This window comes from Solanum lycopersicum, chromosome 12, assembly GCF_036512215.1.
Source record: "Solanum lycopersicum chromosome 12, SLM_r2.1".
Taxonomy (NCBI): domain Eukaryota; kingdom Viridiplantae; phylum Streptophyta; class Magnoliopsida; order Solanales; family Solanaceae; genus Solanum; species Solanum lycopersicum.
Window position 1 is genome coordinate 63086191 of NC_090811.1, and position 21347 is coordinate 63107537.

At 33.5% G+C, this 21347-nt stretch overlaps 1 protein-coding gene across 7 annotated transcripts in view; it reads left to right on the plus strand.

Annotated features, from left to right (window-relative positions):
• LOC101266703 (actin-related protein 8-like) overlaps positions 1-21347 on the plus strand; it is a 63012-nt gene that overhangs the window by 29283 nt on the left and 12382 nt on the right. For 6 of the 7 annotated variants that reach the window (XM_069292312.1, XM_069292313.1, XM_069292315.1 and 3 more), the window contains one exon: positions 202-15256. In XM_069292312.1, coding sequence (XP_069148413.1) covers positions 202-270 — 69 coding nt within the window. In that variant the 3' untranslated portion in view covers positions 271-15256. Of the gene's footprint in view, positions 1-201; positions 15257-18490; positions 18561-19635; positions 19701-21347 lie in introns of those variants that run through there. The other variant, XM_069292309.1, reaches the window with a different exon arrangement.

Sequence of the window (21347 nt, forward strand, 5' to 3'; positions counted from 1 at the left end):
CTAAATGTTTTTGTTGAGTTACGTTTTATGTAAACTGTGAGTTGTTAGGTTGAGCTGTTGTTTATGCAGGTTGTAGTTGTGGAGGTTCGGTTGGGGGTGGTAGGAGTACCGTATTTCATCCCCTTAGCTTGTGTTTTGAGGTTTACTTGCTGAGTACCGTGTGTTTTGGTACTCACCCCTTGCTTCTACAAATTTTTGTAGGTTACTAGCCCGGACTTTTATGATATATTCTCTTCTTTCCCGAGGCTTCCTGGAGATTTTGTGAGGTAGTTGTTGGTCATCTCAGCATCCCTCCTTACTCTTGTTTATGATTTTGTTCTACTCTAGAAACAATATCATATGAGACTTATATTTTCTTTTGATCCGATTGCTATGCTTTAGAGGCTTGTACACGTGACAACCAGGTTTTGGGGTATAATGTAAGTCGATAGTAAATTTTCCGCATTTTATTGTAATAAGTTGAGTTTTAGGCTGACTTGTCTTGGTGGGATAAGACAAATGCCATCACGTCCATTTTTGGTCGTGACAAAATGGTATCAGAGCCCCAGGTTCATAGGTCTCATGTGTGTACAAGTCGAGTCTAAATAGAGTCTCGATTATCGGTACGGAGACGTCTGTACCTATATTCGAGAGGCTTTAGTGACTTCTAGGAAATATCTTCACTTCTTGGATTCTATTGTGCGTACTTGGTCCCATTTTGATTCTTATCGCTTCACTCCATTCGCTCTCATTTATGTGATGACTCGTGCGTAGTTCCTTTTGTGAATCATTGGCATGTCGTGTATTGGTTTGATGTTAGATCTGGTATTAAAGTGGAAGTGATATACTTATGAAAAGGATTTGTGGTTATATTTTGAATATTAAAAAAAATTAAAAAAAAAATTAAGGGGCTATGTAAGTTTAGTTATCCTAGTAAAATGATTAGTACTTGTGTGGTATATACGATATTAGAGTGATTAAGAATTGGAAGTGGGGTGATTAAAGGGATGACTAGATAATTGAGTTGTAACTTTGGAAACTATAATCAGTAAAGTTATCATAACATGAATGGAATTCTTAGAAAATGATGCACCAATTAAGGTTAGAATTTCTACTATAGTAGTATCGATGCTTACTTGGTTGGAGTTATGGAGTGTGCTACTTTTGATATTGACCTGAACTATGAAAGGATTCATATAGCTTGGGCTAGATATGGAACTATGATAATACTTAACATCTATTTGATGGGTAGAAATGTGTGACCTGTTTGGATATGATCTTCTCGATAGGTATGATGTGTTCTAGTGGTGGATTTAAAAGTCTTCACAATGTGGTATATGAAAATGAATACGTTGACGTTAAGTGCAAATACTAACTACTTAAGGAGTTATATATTGTATTACATGCTCATATGGTAAGATGTGGTGTTGAATTCATATTTGAGAAACCAACTAGTTTGTAACTACAGAAGAATGAGTTAAGCATTACTTATTAGGGGAATCTTAGTGGTGGATCTTTGGTATGATATTAATGTGTGTGTAGGCTATGAAGTGTTTCCTTAGTATTTTAAATGAGTAGTGTTGGTTTTATCATAAGCTCCAATTGAGTGGAGAAATATTGAAATGACAAACTTATATGTAAACAAAGTCCCAATGAGTATACTTAGGTGAAGGCAATTGAAAATTTTAGTAAGAAAATGCGTATAAAGTTAAGTTAATATGTTGAATTTTGGTTGGTATAACTAGATTTGAGGTGTCATATTGGAGAAATGGTTGACATCGTGATGATGAAAGGAGCTAACTAAGCATGATCGTAATAAGAGTTTGTGATGGATTGTGATAGAGATGTAACTATATGATAAAGATTGTTAGTTACATGAATTTCTTATTACAATGACGATTGTGAGTATCTAAAATTATGATATTTTTTTTTCTATTTGTTTAGTAGTTTGATTATTTGGAAAGTTGTATGAGGTGTTGCGACACCACTCCAATAGAATTAAATGAGCTAGACCCTTAATGGAAAGAATCAATGAGAGGCTATATAATCTTCAAGAGGAGGCAAAATATAAAGATATTTACTCAGATTGTAAGGGCCAAAGATGTATCTTCAAAGAGAGTGGATAATTGAATTCAGAGACATCTGATTTCATCTGTTTTGCCTAGATTATTGTGACAGTTTTATGGGTTAATCATATTGATTAAAGGCTATTGGATAAAACTTGAAAAATGAGTGTATATAGATGTTCAACTCGAGTGTGATTATATGTTTTTTTTGTGGTTTTAAGTTGGTAATGAGTACAATTGAATTTTTAGCAAAAAGATATGATAAGGTCGATGGAGAGGTGATCAATGATAAGCTAAAATACGTGAATTCATAAAAATCATCAAGGTATGAGTTAATGTTGATAGAATGGTTGTAAGATAATGGGATTGTATTACACGGTTGGGATCAAAACTTCAAGTTTACGTGGTAAGTTTAGATTTGTGATAGTGTATATTGTCAAGGAATGAATTGGTAAGGTAAGAAATGGTTTATCACATTGAGTATGAAGCATATAGAAGGACTTAAAATTTGAGTAGTACATTTGGTTACTTTTGATTGTTATACCTAAGGTTTCCCATATTGTTGGTCAAAAATATAAGACTAGTAAATGAGTTAGCAAAAAGGGAAAAAAAAATTATGGTGTATTGAAGAGTAAAAGTTATTTGAAATTTTCGTCATGGAAAGATTTTAAGAAAGGCAAAGGAACAATAAGACGTCTCGTACAAACACTGTATTCGGAGGTGATGGTTGTCGTGATTTCGCCTTTGAGTTTAGATATGACTTTGAGATGTGACTATGGGTTTATTATTAACTTTTCTAAATATTATGTTTTGGTTGGGTTACAATAAATGACGTGTGGAAGACTATATATGGTTATGTCGAGGTAGATTGTTCAGAATGTGATAGGTAACAAATGGATGTTAAATAGTGTGGACCTACAACCTTACATGGTTAATGAGGATCGGAGTGGATTAAAAGTACTTTGTTGATGAGACAAAATAGATTGTTATAATGTGTTACATAGGCATTTGATGGTGAGTAGAGGTTATGAGATTATAGTATACATAAATATTGGAGTGATCAAGGGTTTCTTGGAGTTATTGCATGAGGTAAATGATGGTGGTTGAAAATGGTATGTGAAAGTTTAGGTGAAGTTGACATTAAGTGTGACTTAATTATTTTACCCTGGTGGAGAAATATAGATTTGAAATTAGTGTTATCGGTCTTGATTGTGACTTGTATCTATCATGCTATGCTTGAATGGAAAGAGAGAGAGATAAAGTCATAGTTCAAAAATTTTGGAGGTTATAATTTATTTGCTAAGAAGACTTTGATACTTGTGATAGTTTGAGAGTAAGGTAAATGGATGTTGTGGTTATGATGTTTGTTGATATTAAGAGTGTTGACTTTGATGGAATATTGTGAGAATTAGTGGAGTTTGAAAATCGAGTATGTGTAAGGTTGTAATGATATCAGGCTAGTTTAATGTGGGTGGCTGGGGAAAAAAAATCTGATATGGAGTCATTTAACTATGATTATTTGATATGTATACAATGACAAGAGTATCTTATTTTATCCGGCGTTGATTCTATACATTTTTAGGTAACCACCTACTTCGTTTCAAAAAAAGTTTTAGAGTGTGATTCGTTCCATATACTCATGTGTTTTTCTACATCTATGGGTGGATTTCTAGTGGTGGATCGGATGTACCGATCCTCTTATGTCTTCTTGATAGGGTAGATCCTTGGTTAGACTTGTTCACTTCAGTTATGACATATTTGATGTTGTTTGAAAAATTAGAAATATATCATTATTTTTATATGCACAACCTTGCTTATGTGAACTCACAAAAGAGCTTTAGTGAATAGCTACGGTTACCCGACAGTGTTGTAAAAGGTTCTGCATTCTAGTGTGTACCATTTGTAGGGTGCTTACTTGATCTTGTTCTTCTTTGAATTAGATATGTTTGATTATCCCTTGGTGAGTATTCGATGTCTAAACATCAAACTTCTATCACTTAAGTTACTGAGAAGATTGTGTTGTGGAAAGGATATCTTGATAAGATATGTGATGGCTTGTGTGTTATGAGTGTGGTTGTTAGCTAAAGTTCACTTCTGGTAGTAGTTGGTATCTGTTCAGAATGTTATTTTGGTTATGTGAGAAGAGATTTTTCTTGATGGTTGTATTATGGTCTAGTAGGTTTCAATTTAGATTGAGTTCATTGGTTAGTTTGTGGCTTGATACTCACTCTTGATATAAAAATCTCCCAAAGTTTTATTCGAAAGTTCATTTCTAAGTAGTTGATCATGAGGAAATGATCTTAAGGATGAGCTCACCTAGAGAGATTAACATCGACTGGTAGGTCATAACTTAGACATATGATAACGTTGGTTATTCTTTCTTCTTCCTTGTGTTCGAGGACGAACATGATTTTTAGTGGTGGATAATGTAATGACCCGGTACGTCATTTTTGAGAATCTTGAACTATACGTTTAAATTGAGTTAATTAATTGATGGGTAAATTGGTATCTATTGTAACGACCCATTTGGTCGTTTTAGTTTTGGAACTTTTGTTTCATAAAATATTTTTTTGATAAATTCTAAATGGATATTTTGAATTATTGTAATTATAATTATAAAATTAGTGGGTAGTTTTAATAATTTAACTAATTAGTGGTTAAACAAAATAACAGTAAAAAAAATTAGTGGGTCACTTCCACCACACTCATAACTAGTCCTTATAATAATTAGGGTTCCTATCTTGATTTAGAACTCAACAGAAACTTAAAATATGGCGGCACAATCATCAGTAATTAGGCTGACAAGTATTTCCGGTAAGTTTAGTATGCAGTTTTATGAGTATGAACATATGTCATAGGATTATTATTATTATTATATTATTATATTGAAATTACACGAGAGAGACAGAGAAAATTATCACACTTTTGATAATTCTAAAGCGAGTTTCAATTTGTATCTGTTTATAATACTCTTGCATATAGGAACTAGTATTATAATATTATTTCGGTCGGAAAATTAAGAGTTGAATTGCTGCAAATTGGATTAATTGGTCATGTTATTATTACTGAGGGTAAGAACAAAAGTGAGTGATCCAATCATTGCCAATAATAAGGCAATGATTGGCAGTGATGATAAGATTAATTTGATTTACATTGGCGGTGATAGTTGAATGGAATTAATATGGGGTTTTATATTATTTTGTTATTAGAGGTTAATGATTGCTATTAATTTTGGAGTGGTAAAGCTCTTTTTGGTCATCGCATTGATATATATCCATGTTCCAGCATATTGTTACTTAAATTTTAGGGATACTATATTATATGAAAGTTATTAGGGTTGTATTGTTTGGAGAAATTAAGATTTACCCATAGATTTAAACTTTAGGAAATTGATTATAGGATGGTGTGAGCTTTTGAATCTAGGCTTAACCTATAGTAATGTGGGTGTTGTTAGTTTCGAAACCTTATTATGAATATATACTTGAATAGATTGCATCGATTTGGAAGGTCAACAGAAAGGAAAGGCTCAAGTCCCAGAGTGATTATTCGATTGGTTAAGGCAAGTGAATTTCTAAACTCTTGTTAAGTGTATGGAATGCGTGTATTTCCTTGTGGTATATGTTTGTGAGTAACGGGATTTGGTGATGGGTTGGCTTGTACACCTTGATTAATTTTAATGATGAAAACAAAGGGTAATAAAAGGCAATGTGAATAATTGATTGTGTGTGATGTGCTGATAATGGAGAATGGTTCGAAAGGCTTTTTGAATCATTATTGTTGTGAATTGTGCAATGTTATGAAAATGGTGATATTCTCTTATTTGTGTGAACATGTCATTTGCATTATTTTGAGACATGATGGTGAAAAGTGTTATATGCATTGAGAAAGAATGAGAACTTAAAGAGGATGTACCATTTCGAGGGACGTATCGCGCGCCGCGATGGATACTATATTTCGAGGGACGTATCGCGCGCCGCGATGGTTACTATTATCGAGGGTCGTGTCGTGCGCCGCGACAGATGCATGGACAGATATGTCCCCCATGGGTCCCGGACTGAGAGACAGCGGGTGTGTATCACTAGGTCAGACATGCATCATTATACTTGACATTGCATTCCATTACATTGCACATACTTATCATTAGTGAACTTGATATTGTGTTTTGCTGATCTAGTGATTGCCTTTTTGCGAAACTTGTGATTGTTGAATACTGAGCTTGTTATTGAGGATATATAATTTGTTGAAGTGTTGTTGTTGAGGATATGTAATTTGTTGAAGTGTGTTATTGAGGATATGTAAAATTGTGGAAGTGTTGCTATTGAGGATATCTAATTTGTTTAAGTGTTGATGTTGAGGATATATAATTTGTTAAAGTGTTGTTGTGGAGGATATGTAATTTGTTAAAGTGTTGTTGTGGAGGATATGTAATTTGTCTAAATGTTTTTGTTGAGTTACGTTTTATGTAAACTGTGAGTTGTTAGGTTGGGCTGTTGTTTATGCAGGTTGTAGTTGTGGAGGTTCGGTTGGGGGTGGTAGGAGTACCGTATTTCATCCCCTTAGCTTGTGTTTTGAGGTTTACTTGCTGAGTACCGTGTGTTTTGGTACTCACCCCTTGCTTCTACAAATTTTTGTAGGTTACTAGCCCGGACTTTTATGATATATTCTCTTCTTTCCCGAGGCTTCCTGGAGATTTTGTGAGGTAGTTGTTGGTCATCTCAGCATCCCTCCTTACTCTTGTTTATGATTTTGTTCTACTCTAGAAACAATATCATATGAGACTTATATTTTCTTTTGATCCGATTGCTATGCTTTAGAGGCTTGTACACGTGACAACCAGGTTTTGGGGTATAATGTAAGTCGATAGTAAATTTTCCGCATTTTATTGTAATAAGTTGAGTTTTAGGCTGACTTGTCTTGGTGGGATAAGACAAATGCCATCACGTCCATTTTTGGTCGTGACAAAATGGTATCAGAGCCCCAGGTTCATAGGTCTCATGTGTGTACAAGTCGAGTCTAAATAGAGTCTCGATTATCGGTACGGAGACGTCTGTACCTATATTCGAGAGGCTTTAGTGACTTCTAGGAAATATCTTCACTTCTTGGATTCTATTGTGCGTACTTGGTCCCATTTTGATTCTTATCGCTTCACTCCATTCGCTCTCATTTATGTGATGACTCGTGCGTAGTTCCTTTTGTGAATCATTGGCATGTCGTGTATTGGTTTGATGTTAGATCTGGTATTAAAGTGGAAGTGATATACTTATGAAAAGGATTTGTGGTTATATTTTGAATATTAAAAAAAATTAAAAAAAAAATTAAGGGGCTATGTAAGTTTAGTTATCCTAGTAAAATGATTAGTACTTGTGTGGTATATACGATATTAGAGTGATTAAGAATTGGAAGTGGGGTGATTAAAGGGATGACTAGATAATTGAGTTGTAACTTTGGAAACTATAATCAGTAAAGTTATCATAACATGAATGGAATTCTTAGAAAATGATGCACCAATTAAGGTTAGAATTTCTACTATAGTAGTATCGATGCTTACTTGGTTGGAGTTATGGAGTGTGCTACTTTTGATATTGACCTGAACTATGAAAGGATTCATATAGCTTGGGCTAGATATGGAACTATGATAATACTTAACATCTATTTGATGGGTAGAAATGTGTGACCTGTTTGGATATGATCTTCTCGATAGGTATGATGTGTTCTAGTGGTGGATTTAAAAGTCTTCACAATGTGGTATATGAAAATGAATACGTTGACGTTAAGTGCAAATACTAACTACTTAAGGAGTTATATATTGTATTACATGCTCATATGGTAAGATGTGGTGTTGAATTCATATTTGAGAAACCAACTAGTTTGTAACTACAGAAGAATGAGTTAAGCATTACTTATTAGGGGAATCTTAGTGGTGGATCTTTGGTATGATATTAATGTGTGTGTAGGCTATGAAGTGTTTCCTTAGTATTTTAAATGAGTAGTGTTGGTTTTATCATAAGCTCCAATTGAGTGGAGAAATATTGAAATGACAAACTTATATGTAAACAAAGTCCCAATGAGTATACTTAGGTGAAGGCAATTGAAAATTTTAGTAAGAAAATGCGTATAAAGTTAAGTTAATATGTTGAATTTTGGTTGGTATAACTAGATTTGAGGTGTCATATTGGAGAAATGGTTGACATCGTGATGATGAAAGGAGCTAACTAAGCATGATCGTAATAAGAGTTTGTGATGGATTGTGATAGAGATGTAACTATATGATAAAGATTGTTAGTTACATGAATTTCTTATTACAATGACGATTGTGAGTATCTAAAATTATGATATTTTTTTTTCTATTTGTTTAGTAGTTTGATTATTTGGAAAGTTGTATGAGGTGTTGCGACACCACTCCAATAGAATTAAATGAGCTAGACCCTTAATGGAAAGAATCAATGAGAGGCTATATAATCTTCAAGAGGAGGCAAAATATAAAGATATTTACTCAGATTGTAAGGGCCAAAGATGTATCTTCAAAGAGAGTGGATAATTGAATTCAGAGACATCTGATTTCATCTGTTTTGCCTAGATTATTGTGACAGTTTTATGGGTTAATCATATTGATTAAAGGCTATTGGATAAAACTTGAAAAATGAGTGTATATAGATGTTCAACTCGAGTGTGATTATATGTTTTTTTTGTGGTTTTAAGTTGGTAATGAGTACAATTGAATTTTTAGCAAAAAGATATGATAAGGTCGATGGAGAGGTGATCAATGATAAGCTAAAATACGTGAATTCATAAAAATCATCAAGGTATGAGTTAATGTTGATAGAATGGTTGTAAGATAATGGGATTGTATTACACGGTTGGGATCAAAACTTCAAGTTTACGTGGTAAGTTTAGATTTGTGATAGTGTATATTGTCAAGGAATGAATTGGTAAGGTAAGAAATGGTTTATCACATTGAGTATGAAGCATATAGAAGGACTTAAAATTTGAGTAGTACATTTGGTTACTTTTGATTGTTATACCTAAGGTTTCCCATATTGTTGGTCAAAAATATAAGACTAGTAAATGAGTTAGCAAAAAGGGAAAAAAAAATTATGGTGTATTGAAGAGTAAAAGTTATTTGAAATTTTCGTCATGGAAAGATTTTAAGAAAGGCAAAGGAACAATAAGACGTCTCGTACAAACACTGTATTCGGAGGTGATGGTTGTCGTGATTTCGCCTTTGAGTTTAGATATGACTTTGAGATGTGACTATGGGTTTATTATTAACTTTTCTAAATATTATGTTTTGGTTGGGTTACAATAAATGACGTGTGGAAGACTATATATGGTTATGTCGAGGTAGATTGTTCAGAATGTGATAGGTAACAAATGGATGTTAAATAGTGTGGACCTACAACCTTACATGGTTAATGAGGATCGGAGTGGATTAAAAGTACTTTGTTGATGAGACAAAATAGATTGTTATAATGTGTTACATAGGCATTTGATGGTGAGTAGAGGTTATGAGATTATAGTATACATAAATATTGGAGTGATCAAGGGTTTCTTGGAGTTATTGCATGAGGTAAATGATGGTGGTTGAAAATGGTATGTGAAAGTTTAGGTGAAGTTGACATTAAGTGTGACTTAATTATTTTACCCTGGTGGAGAAATATAGATTTGAAATTAGTGTTATCGGTCTTGATTGTGACTTGTATCTATCATGCTATGCTTGAATGGAAAGAGAGAGAGATAAAGTCATAGTTCAAAAATTTTGGAGGTTATAATTTATTTGCTAAGAAGACTTTGATACTTGTGATAGTTTGAGAGTAAGGTAAATGGATGTTGTGGTTATGATGTTTGTTGATATTAAGAGTGTTGACTTTGATGGAATATTGTGAGAATTAGTGGAGTTTGAAAATCGAGTATGTGTAAGGTTGTAATGATATCAGGCTAGTTTAATGTGGGTGGCTGGGGAAAAAAAATCTGATATGGAGTCATTTAACTATGATTATTTGATATGTATACAATGACAAGAGTATCTTATTTTATCCGGCGTTGATTCTATACATTTTTAGGTAACCACCTACTTCGTTTCAAAAAAAGTTTTAGAGTGTGATTCGTTCCATATACTCATGTGTTTTTCTACATCTATGGGTGGATTTCTAGTGGTGGATCGGATGTACCGATCCTCTTATGTCTTCTTGATAGGGTAGATCCTTGGTTAGACTTGTTCACTTCAGTTATGACATATTTGATGTTGTTTGAAAAATTAGAAATATATCATTATTTTTATATGCACAACCTTGCTTATGTGAACTCACAAAAGAGCTTTAGTGAATAGCTACGGTTACCCGACAGTGTTGTAAAAGGTTCTGCATTCTAGTGTGTACCATTTGTAGGGTGCTTACTTGATCTTGTTCTTCTTTGAATTAGATATGTTTGATTATCCCTTGGTGAGTATTCGATGTCTAAACATCAAACTTCTATCACTTAAGTTACTGAGAAGATTGTGTTGTGGAAAGGATATCTTGATAAGATATGTGATGGCTTGTGTGTTATGAGTGTGGTTGTTAGCTAAAGTTCACTTCTGGTAGTAGTTGGTATCTGTTCAGAATGTTATTTTGGTTATGTGAGAAGAGATTTTTCTTGATGGTTGTATTATGGTCTAGTAGGTTTCAATTTAGATTGAGTTCATTGGTTAGTTTGTGGCTTGATACTCACTCTTGATATAAAAATCTCCCAAAGTTTTATTCGAAAGTTCATTTCTGAGTAGTTGATCATGAGGAAATGATCTTAAGGATGAGCTCACCTAGAGAGATTAACATCGACTGGTAGGTCATAACTTAGACATATGATAACGTTGGTTATTCTTTCTTCTTCCTTGTGTTCGAGGACGAACATGATTTTTAGTGGTGGATAATGTAATGACCCGGTACGTCATTTTTGAGAATCTTGAACTATACGTTTAAATTGAGTTAATTAATTGATGGGTAAATTGGTATCTATTGTAACGACCCATTTGGTCGTTTTAGTTTTGGAACTTTTGTTTCATAAAATATTTTTTTGATAAATTCTAAATGGATATTTTGAATTATTGTAATTATAATTATAAAATTAGTGGGTAGTTTTAATAATTTAACTAATTAGTGGTTAAACAAAATAACAGTAAAAAAAATTAGTGGGTCACTTCCACCACACTCATAACTAGTCCTTATAATAATTAGGGTTCCTATCTTGATTTAGAACTCAACAGAAACTTAAAATATGGCGGCACAATCATCAGTAATTAGGCTGACAAGTATTTCCGGTAAGTTTAGTATGCAGTTTTATGAGTATGAACATATGTCATAGGATTATTATTATTATTATATTATTATATTGAAATTACACGAGAGAGACAGAGAAAATTATCACACTTTTGATAATTCTAAAGCGAGTTTCAATTTGTATCTGTTTATAATACTCTTGCATATAGGAACTAGTATTATAATATTATTTCGGTCGGAAAATTAAGAGTTGAATTGCTGCAAATTGGATTAATTGGTCATGTTATTATTACTGAGGGTAAGAACAAAAGTGAGTGATCCAATCATTGCCAATAATAAGGCAATGATTGGCAGTGATGATAAGATTAATTTGATTTACATTGGCGGTGATAGTTGAATGGAATTAATATGGGGTTTTATATTATTTTGTTATTAGAGGTTAATGATTGCTATTAATTTTGGAGTGGTAAAGCTCTTTTTGGTCATCGCATTGATATATATCCATGTTCCAGCATATTGTTACTTAAATTTTAGGGATACTATATTATATGAAAGTTATTAGGGTTGTATTGTTTGGAGAAATTAAGATTTACCCATAGATTTAAACTTTAGGAAATTGATTATAGGATGGTGTGAGCTTTTGAATCTAGGCTTAACCTATAGTAATGTGGGTGTTGTTAGTTTCGAAACCTTATTATGAATATATACTTGAATAGATTGCATCGATTTGGAAGGTCAACAGAAAGGAAAGGCTCAAGTCCCAGAGTGATTATTCGATTGGTTAAGGCAAGTGAATTTCTAAACTCTTGTTAAGTGTATGGAATGCGTGTATTTCCTTGTGGTATATGTTTGTGAGTAACGGGATTTGGTGATGGGTTGGCTTGTACACCTTGATTAATTTTAATGATGAAAACAAAGGGTAATAAAAGGCAATGTGAATAATTGATTGTGTGTGATGTGCTGATAATGGAGAATGGTTCGAAAGGCTTTTTGAATCATTATTGTTGTGAATTGTGCAATGTTATGAAAATGGTGATATTCTCTTATTTGTGTGAACATGTCATTTGCATTATTTTGAGACATGATGGTGAAAAGTGTTATATGCATTGAGAAAGAATGAGAACTTAAAGAGGATGTACCATTTCGAGGGACGTATCGCGCGCCGCGATGGATACTATATTTCGAGGGACGTATCGCGCGCCGCGATGGTTACTATTATCGAGGGTCGTGTCGTGCGCCGCGACAGATGCATGGACAGATATGTCCCCCATGGGTCCCGGACTGAGAGACAGCGGGTGTGTATCACTAGGTCAGACATGCATCATTATACTTGACATTGCATTCCATTACATTGCACATACTTATCATTAGTGAACTTGATATTGTGTTTTGCTGATCTAGTGATTGCCTTTTTGCGAAACTTGTGATTGTTGAATACTGAGCTTGTTATTGAGGATATATAATTTGTTGAAGTGTTGTTGTTGAGGATATGTAATTTGTTGAAGTGTGTTATTGAGGATATGTAAAATTGTGGAAGTGTTGCTATTGAGGATATCTAATTTGTTTAAGTGTTGATGTTGAGGATATATAATTTGTTAAAGTGTTGTTGTGGAGGATATGTAATTTGTTAAAGTGTTGTTGTGGAGGATATGTAATTTGTCTAAATGTTTTTGTTGAGTTACGTTTTATGTAAACTGTGAGTTGTTAGGTTGGGCTGTTGTTTATGCAGGTTGTAGTTGTGGAGGTTCGGTTGGGGGTGGTAGGAGTACCGTATTTCATCCCCTTAGCTTGTGTTTTGAGGTTTACTTGCTGAGTACCGTGTGTTTTGGTACTCACCCCTTGCTTCTACAAATTTTTGTAGGTTACTAGCCCGGACTTTTATGATATATTCTCTTCTTTCCCGAGGCTTCCTGGAGATTTTGTGAGGTAGTTGTTGGTCATCTCAGCATCCCTCCTTACTCTTGTTTATGATTTTGTTCTACTCTAGAAACAATATCATATGAGACTTATATTTTCTTTTGATCCGATTGCTATGCTTTAGAGGCTTGTACACGTGACAACCAGGTTTTGGGGTATAATGTAAGTCGATAGTAAATTTTCCGCATTTTATTGTAATAAGTTGAGTTTTAGGCTGACTTGTCTTGGTGGGATAAGACAAATGCCATCACGTCCATTTTTGGTCGTGACAAAATGGTATCAGAGCCCCAGGTTCATAGGTCTCATGTGTGTACAAGTCGAGTCTAAATAGAGTCTCGATTATCGGTACGGAGACGTCTGTACCTATATTCGAGAGGCTTTAGTGACTTCTAGGAAATATCTTCACTTCTTGGATTCTATTGTGCGTACTTGGTCCCATTTTGATTCTTATCGCTTCACTCCATTCGCTCTCATTTATGTGATGACTCGTGCGTAGTTCCTTTTGTGAATCATTGGCATGTCGTGTATTGGTTTGATGTTAGATCTGGTATTAAAGTGGAAGTGATATACTTATGAAAAGGATTTGTGGTTATATTTTGAATATTAAAAAAAATTAAAAAAAAAATTAAGGGGCTATGTAAGTTTAGTTATCCTAGTAAAATGATTAGTACTTGTGTGGTATATACGATATTAGAGTGATTAAGAATTGGAAGTGGGGTGATTAAAGGGATGACTAGATAATTGAGTTGTAACTTTGGAAACTATAATCAGTAAAGTTATCATAACATGAATGGAATTCTTAGAAAATGATGCACCAATTAAGGTTAGAATTTCTACTATAGTAGTATCGATGCTTACTTGGTTGGAGTTATGGAGTGTGCTACTTTTGATATTGACCTGAACTATGAAAGGATTCATATAGCTTGGGCTAGATATGGAACTATGATAATACTTAACATCTATTTGATGGGTAGAAATGTGTGACCTGTTTGGATATGATCTTCTCGATAGGTATGATGTGTTCTAGTGGTGGATTTAAAAGTCTTCACAATGTGGTATATGAAAATGAATACGTTGACGTTAAGTGCAAATACTAACTACTTAAGGAGTTATATATTGTATTACATGCTCATATGGTAAGATGTGGTGTTGAATTCATATTTGAGAAACCAACTAGTTTGTAACTACAGAAGAATGAGTTAAGCATTACTTATTAGGGGAATCTTAGTGGTGGATCTTTGGTATGATATTAATGTGTGTGTAGGCTATGAAGTGTTTCCTTAGTATTTTAAATGAGTAGTGTTGGTTTTATCATAAGCTCCAATTGAGTGGAGAAATATTGAAATGACAAACTTATATGTAAACAAAGTCCCAATGAGTATACTTAGGTGAAGGCAATTGAAAATTTTAGTAAGAAAATGCGTATAAAGTTAAGTTAATATGTTGAATTTTGGTTGGTATAACTAGATTTGAGGTGTCATATTGGAGAAATGGTTGACATCGTGATGATGAAAGGAGCTAACTAAGCATGATCGTAATAAGAGTTTGTGATGGATTGTGATAGAGATGTAACTATATGATAAAGATTGTTAGTTACATGAATTTCTTATTACAATGACGATTGTGAGTATCTAAAATTATGATATTTTTTTTTCTATTTGTTTAGTAGTTTGATTATTTGGAAAGTTGTATGAGGTGTTGCGACACCACTCCAATAGAATTAAATGAGCTAGACCCTTAATGGAAAGAATCAATGAGAGGCTATATAATCTTCAAGAGGAGGCAAAATATAAAGATATTTACTCAGATTGTAAGGGCCAAAGATGTATCTTCAAAGAGAGTGGATAATTGAATTCAGAGACATCTGATTTCATCTGTTTTGCCTAGATTATTGTGACAGTTTTATGGGTTAATCATATTGATTAAAGGCTATTGGATAAAACTTGAAAAATGAGTGTATATAGATGTTCAACTCGAGTGTGATTATATGTTTTTTTTGTGGTTTTAAGTTGGTAATGAGTACAATTGAATTTTTAGCAAAAAGATATGATAAGGTCGATGGAGAGGTGATCAATGATAAGCTAAAATACGTGAATTCATAAAAATCATCAAGGTATGAGTTAATGTTGATAGAATGGTTGTAAGATAATGGGATTGTATTACACGGTTGGGATCAAAACTTCAAGTTTACGTGGTAAGTTTAGATTTGTGATAGTGTATATTGTCAAGGAATGAATTGGTAAGGTAAGAAATGGTTTATCACATTGAGTATGAAGCATATAGAAGGACTTAAAATTTGAGTAGTACATTTGGTTACTTTTGATTGTTATACCTAAGGTTTCCCATATTGTTGGTCAAAAATATAAGACTAGTAAATGAGTTAGCAAAAAGGGAAAAAAAAATTATGGTGTATTGAAGAGTAAAAGTTATTTGAAATTTTCGTCATGGAAAGATTTTAAGAAAGGCAAAGGAACAATAAGACGTCTCGTACAAACACTGTATTCGGAGGTGATGGTTGTCGTGATTTCGCCTTTGAGTTTAGATATGACTTTGAGATGTGACTATGGGTTTATTATTAACTTTTCTAAATATTATGTTTTGGTTGGGTTACAATAAATGACGTGTGGAAGACTATATATGGTTATGTCGAGGTAGATTGTTCAGAATGTGATAGGTAACAAATGGATGTTAAATAGTGTGGACCTACAACCTTACATGGTTAATGAGGATCGGAGTGGATTAAAAGTACTTTGTTGATGAGACAAAATAGATTGTTATAATGTGTTACATAGGCATTTGATGGTGAGTAGAGGTTATGAGATTATAGTATACATAAATATTGGAGTGATCAAGGGTTTCTTGGAGTTATTGCATGAGGTAAATGATGGTGGTTGAAAATGGTATGTGAAAGTTTAGGTGAAGTTGACATTAAGTGTGACTTAATTATTTTACCCTGGTGGAGAAATATAGATTTGAAATTAGTGTTATCGGTCTTGATTGTGACTTGTATCTATCATGCTATGCTTGAATGGAAAGAGAGAGAGATAAAGTCATAGTTCAAAAATTTTGGAGGTTATAATTTATTTGCTAAGAAGACTTTGATACTTGTGATAGTTTGAGAGTAAGGTAAATGGATGTTGTGGTTATGATGTTTGTTGATATTAAGAGTGTTGACTTTGATGGAATATTGTGAGAATTAGTGGAGTTTGAAAATCGAGTATGTGTAAGGTTGTAATGATATCAGGCTAGTTTAATGTGGGTGGCTGGGGAAAAAAAATCTGATATGGAGTCATTTAACTATGATTATTTGATATGTATACAATGACAAGAGTATCTTATTTTATCCGGCGTTGATTCTATACATTTTTAGGTAACCACCTACTTCGTTTCAAAAAAAGTTTTAGAGTGTGATTCGTTCCATATACTCATGTGTTTTTCTACATCTATGGGTGGATTTCTAGTGGTGGATCGGATGTACCGATCCTCTTATGTCTTCTTGATAGGGTAGATCCTTGGTTAGACTTGTTCACTTCAGTTATGACATATTTGATGTTGTTTGAAAAATTAGAAATATATCATTATTTTTATATGCACAACCTTGCTTATGTGAACTCACAAAAGAGCTTTAGTGAATAGCTACGGTTACCCGACAGTGTTGTAAAAGGTTCTGCATTCTAGTGTGTACCATTTGTAGGGTGCTTACTTGATCTTGTTCTTCTTTGAATTAGATATGTTTGATTATCCCTTGGTGAGTATTCGATGTCTAAACATCAAACTTCTATCACTTAAGTTACTGAGAAGATTGTGTTGTGGAAAGGATATCTTGATAAGATATGTGATGGCTTGTGTGTTATGAGTGTGGTTGTTAGCTAAAGTTCACTTCTGGTAGTAGTTGGTATCTGTTCAGAATGTTATTTTGGTTATGTGAGAAGAGATTTTTCTTGATGGTTGTATTATGGTCTAGTAGGTTTCAATTTAGATTGAGTTCATTGGTTAGTTTGTGGCTTGATACTCACTCTTGATATAAAAATCTCCCAAAGTTTTATTCGAAAGTTCATTTCTAAGTAGTTGATCATGAGGAAATGATCTTAAGGATGAGCTCACCTAGAGAGATTAACATCGACTGGTAGGTCATAACTTAGACATATGATAACGTTGGTTATTCTTTCTTCTTCCTTGTGTTCGAGGACGAACATGATTTTTAGTGGTGGATAATGTAATGACCCGGTACGTCATTTTTGAGAATCTTGAACTATACGTTTAAATTGAGTTAATTAATTGATGGGTAAATTGGTATCTATTGTAACGACCCATTTGGTCGTTTTAGTTTTGCAACTTTTGTTTCATAAAATATTTTTTTGATAAATTCTAAATGGATATTTTGAATTATTGTAATTATAATTATAAAATTAGTGGGTAGTTTTAATAATTTAACTAATTAGTGGTTAAACAAAATAACAGTAAAAAAAATTAGTGGGTCACTTCCACCACACTCATAACTAGTCCTTATAATAATTAGGGTTCCTATCTTGATTTAGAACTCAACAGAAACTTAAAATATGGCGGCACAATCATCAGTAATTAGGCTGACAAGTATTTCCGGTAAGTTTAGTATGCAGTTTTATGAGTATGAACATATGTCATAGGATTATTATTATTATTATATTATTATATTGAAATTACACGAGAGAGACAGAGAAAATTATCACACTTTTGATAATTCTAAAGCGAGTTTCAATTTGTATCTGTTTATAATACTCTTGCATATAGGAACTAGTATTATAATATTATTTCGGTCGGAAAATTAAGAGTTGAATTGCTGCAAATTGGATTAATTGGTCATGTTATTATTACTGAGGGTAAGAACAAAAGTGAGTGATCCAATCATTGCCAATAATAAGGCAATGATTGGCAGTGATGATAAGATTAATTTGATTTACATTGGCGGTGATAGTTGAATGGAATTAATATGGGGTTTTATATTATTTTGTTATTAGAGGTTAATGATTGCTATTAATTTTGGAGTGGTAAAGCTCTTTTTGGTCATCGCATTGATATATATCCATGTTCCAGCATATTGTTACTTAAATTTTAGGGATACTATATTATATGAAAGTTATTAGGGTTGTATTGTTTGGAGAAATTAAGATTTACCCATAGATTTAAACTTTAGGAAATTGATTATAGGATGGTGTGAGCTTTTGAATCTAGGCTTAACCTATAGTAATGTGGGTGTTGTTAGTTTCGAAACCTTATTATGAATATATACTTGAATAGATTGCATCGATTTGGAAGGTCAACAGAAAGGAAAGGCTCAAGTCCCAGAGTGATTATTCGATTGGTTAAGGCAAGTGAATTTCTAAACTCTTGTTAAGTGTATGGAATGCGTGTATTTCCTTGTGGTATATGTTTGTGAGTAACGGGATTTGGTGATGGGTTGGCTTGTACACCTTGATTAATTTTAATGATGAAAACAAAGGGTAATAAAAGGCAATGTGAATAATTGATTGTGTGTGATGTGCTGATAATGGAGAATGGTTCGAAAGGCTTTTTGAATCATTATTGTTGTGAATTGTGCAATGTTATGAAAATGGTGATATTCTCTTATTTGTGTGAACATGTCATTTGCATTATTTTGAGACATGATGGTGAAAAGTGTTATATGCATTGAGAAAGAATGAGAACTTAAAGAGGATGTACCATTTCGAGGGACGTATCGCGCGCCGCGATGGATACTATATTTCGAGGGACGTATCGCGCGCCGCGATGGTTACTATTATCGAGGGTCGTGTCGTGCGCCGCGACAGATGCATGGACAGATATGTCCCCCATGGGTCCCGGACTGAGAGACAGCGGGTGTGTATCACTAGGTCAGACATGCATCATTATACTTGACATTGCATTCCATTACATTGCACATACTTATCATTAGTGAACTTGATATTGTGTTTTGCTGATCTAGTGATTGCCTTTTTGCGAAACTTGTGATTGTTGAATACTGAGCTTGTTATTGAGGATATATAATTTGTTGAAGTGTTGTTGTTGAGGATATGTAATTTGTTGAAGTGTGTTATTGAGGATATGTAAAATTGTGGAAGTGTTGCTATTGAGGATATCTAATTTGTTTAAGTGTTGATGTTGAGGATATATAATTTGTTAAAGTGTTGTTGTGGAGGATATGTAATTTGTTAAAGTGTTGTTGTGGAGGATATGTAATTTGTCTAAATGTTTTTGTTGAGTTACGTTTTATGTAAACTGTGAGTTGTTAGGTTGGGCTGTTGTTTATGCAGGTTGTAGTTGTGGAGGTTCGGTTGGGGGTGGTAGGAGTACCGTATTTCATCCCCTTAGCTTGTGTTTTGAGGTTTACTTGCTGAGTACCGTGTGTTTTGGTACTCACCCCTTGCTTCTACAAATTTTTGTAGGTTACTAGCCCGGACTTTTATGATATATTCTCTTCTTTCCCGAGGCTTCCTGGAGATTTTGTGAGGTAGTTGTTGGTCATCTCAGCATCCCTCCTTACTCTTGTTTATGATTTTGTTCTACTCTAGAAACAATATCATATGAGACTTATATTTTCTTTTGATCCGATTGCTATGCTTTAGAGGCTTGTACACTTGACAACCAGGTTTTGGGTATAATGTAAGTCGATAGTAAATTTTCCGCATTTTATTGTAATAAGTTGAGTTTTAGGCTGACTTGTCTTGGTGGGATAAGACAAGTGCCATCATGTCCATTTTTGGTCGTGACATCAATGATTGGAAAGTTCCTAGTGGCAGAATTCTTCAGCGTCATTGAACAATTTAGTGGCTTGTAGACGGGGAAGGACATATTGCATTGGTTGGGAACTGTACAGGGACTTTTAAAGTGTAACATATAGGAAGTTGAACCACCCAATCATGCAGGCACCCAAATGGCCATGGAAACACATTTGAAAGGTCAAGATCCTAAACAAAGTTGCCTGTTTTGTGTAGTTACTATCTAAGGAAGTTGTGTTGACACAAGAGAATTTTTACACTATGTTTAAGATGTTTTTCTTGTAGGAAAAGTGCGAGTTTTTGGCCAAAATCATCCTTAAAGTATACCCCAAACTTAAGCTACATCCTTAAAGTGTTATTCTTAGCAGAAAACATCCTTCAAGTATTTAAAAGTGAGCAATTTTCCTCCTATTTTAATTTATCGGAAAACTAACAAATGCCACAAAAACTAAGTCATTTCTTCCTAATTATTATTTTTAGATACATCAAAAATATTATCGTGAACTTTTTCGGTTATTGAGTTTAGCATTATGCAAAAAAATTTAATTTTGACAGTTTTTTCATTTATTTTTCATGTATTTTGTATTAATAATATTATTAGTTCAGATATGTTTCTTCTCAATTGAATATACTAGAAGCGGCGTTTGTTGGATACTTTCACTTCTAATAATGTAGAAAGAAACTCAAATTGAGACATACTCAATATTTTGATCACTTCAACGTCACATAGGTCCAAAATTTTTATTGATCTAAATACAATTTGGCATTGAAAAAGGTAAAGATAATTCAACTCCATCTTCTTTCCGTTAATAAATGATAAAAAAAGCACCTTCCAAACATTTTTTATTTCCGTAAGCAATAACGTCTAAGATTAATATAGCAAGTAATGAAATTATGCAGAATTTTTTTTGTTGAGTCACGTGAAATGCTCATGTTTTTGTACGATCTCACATAAGGATGAAAATTGCTCACTTTTAAGTACTTGAAGGATGTTTTCTGCTAAGAATGATATTTTAAGGATGTAGCTTAAGTTTGGGGTATACTTTAAGGATGGTTTTGGCCAAAAACTCGAAAAGTGCAGTCAGTCAATCACTTGTTCATCTAGTGCAAGGTCACTGTCCAATTGTGGAGTCTATTCCTAAGGCTCAAAAACATCTCATGGGTCATCCCTAGAAGAATTGCAGAGGCTTTATACAATTGGGAAGTAGCCGGATTACTAGCAAAGAACAAAAGTAACTGGAGAATGATTCTTGCTACTATTTGGTGGACTATCCAGAAAGAGAGAAATCTTGGGTTGGCGGTAGTCCGCGCGGCCATCCAGATCTAGCTTTAGCACATGACCAAGTTATACTTTGAAACGTATTATAGTTATGTTAAAA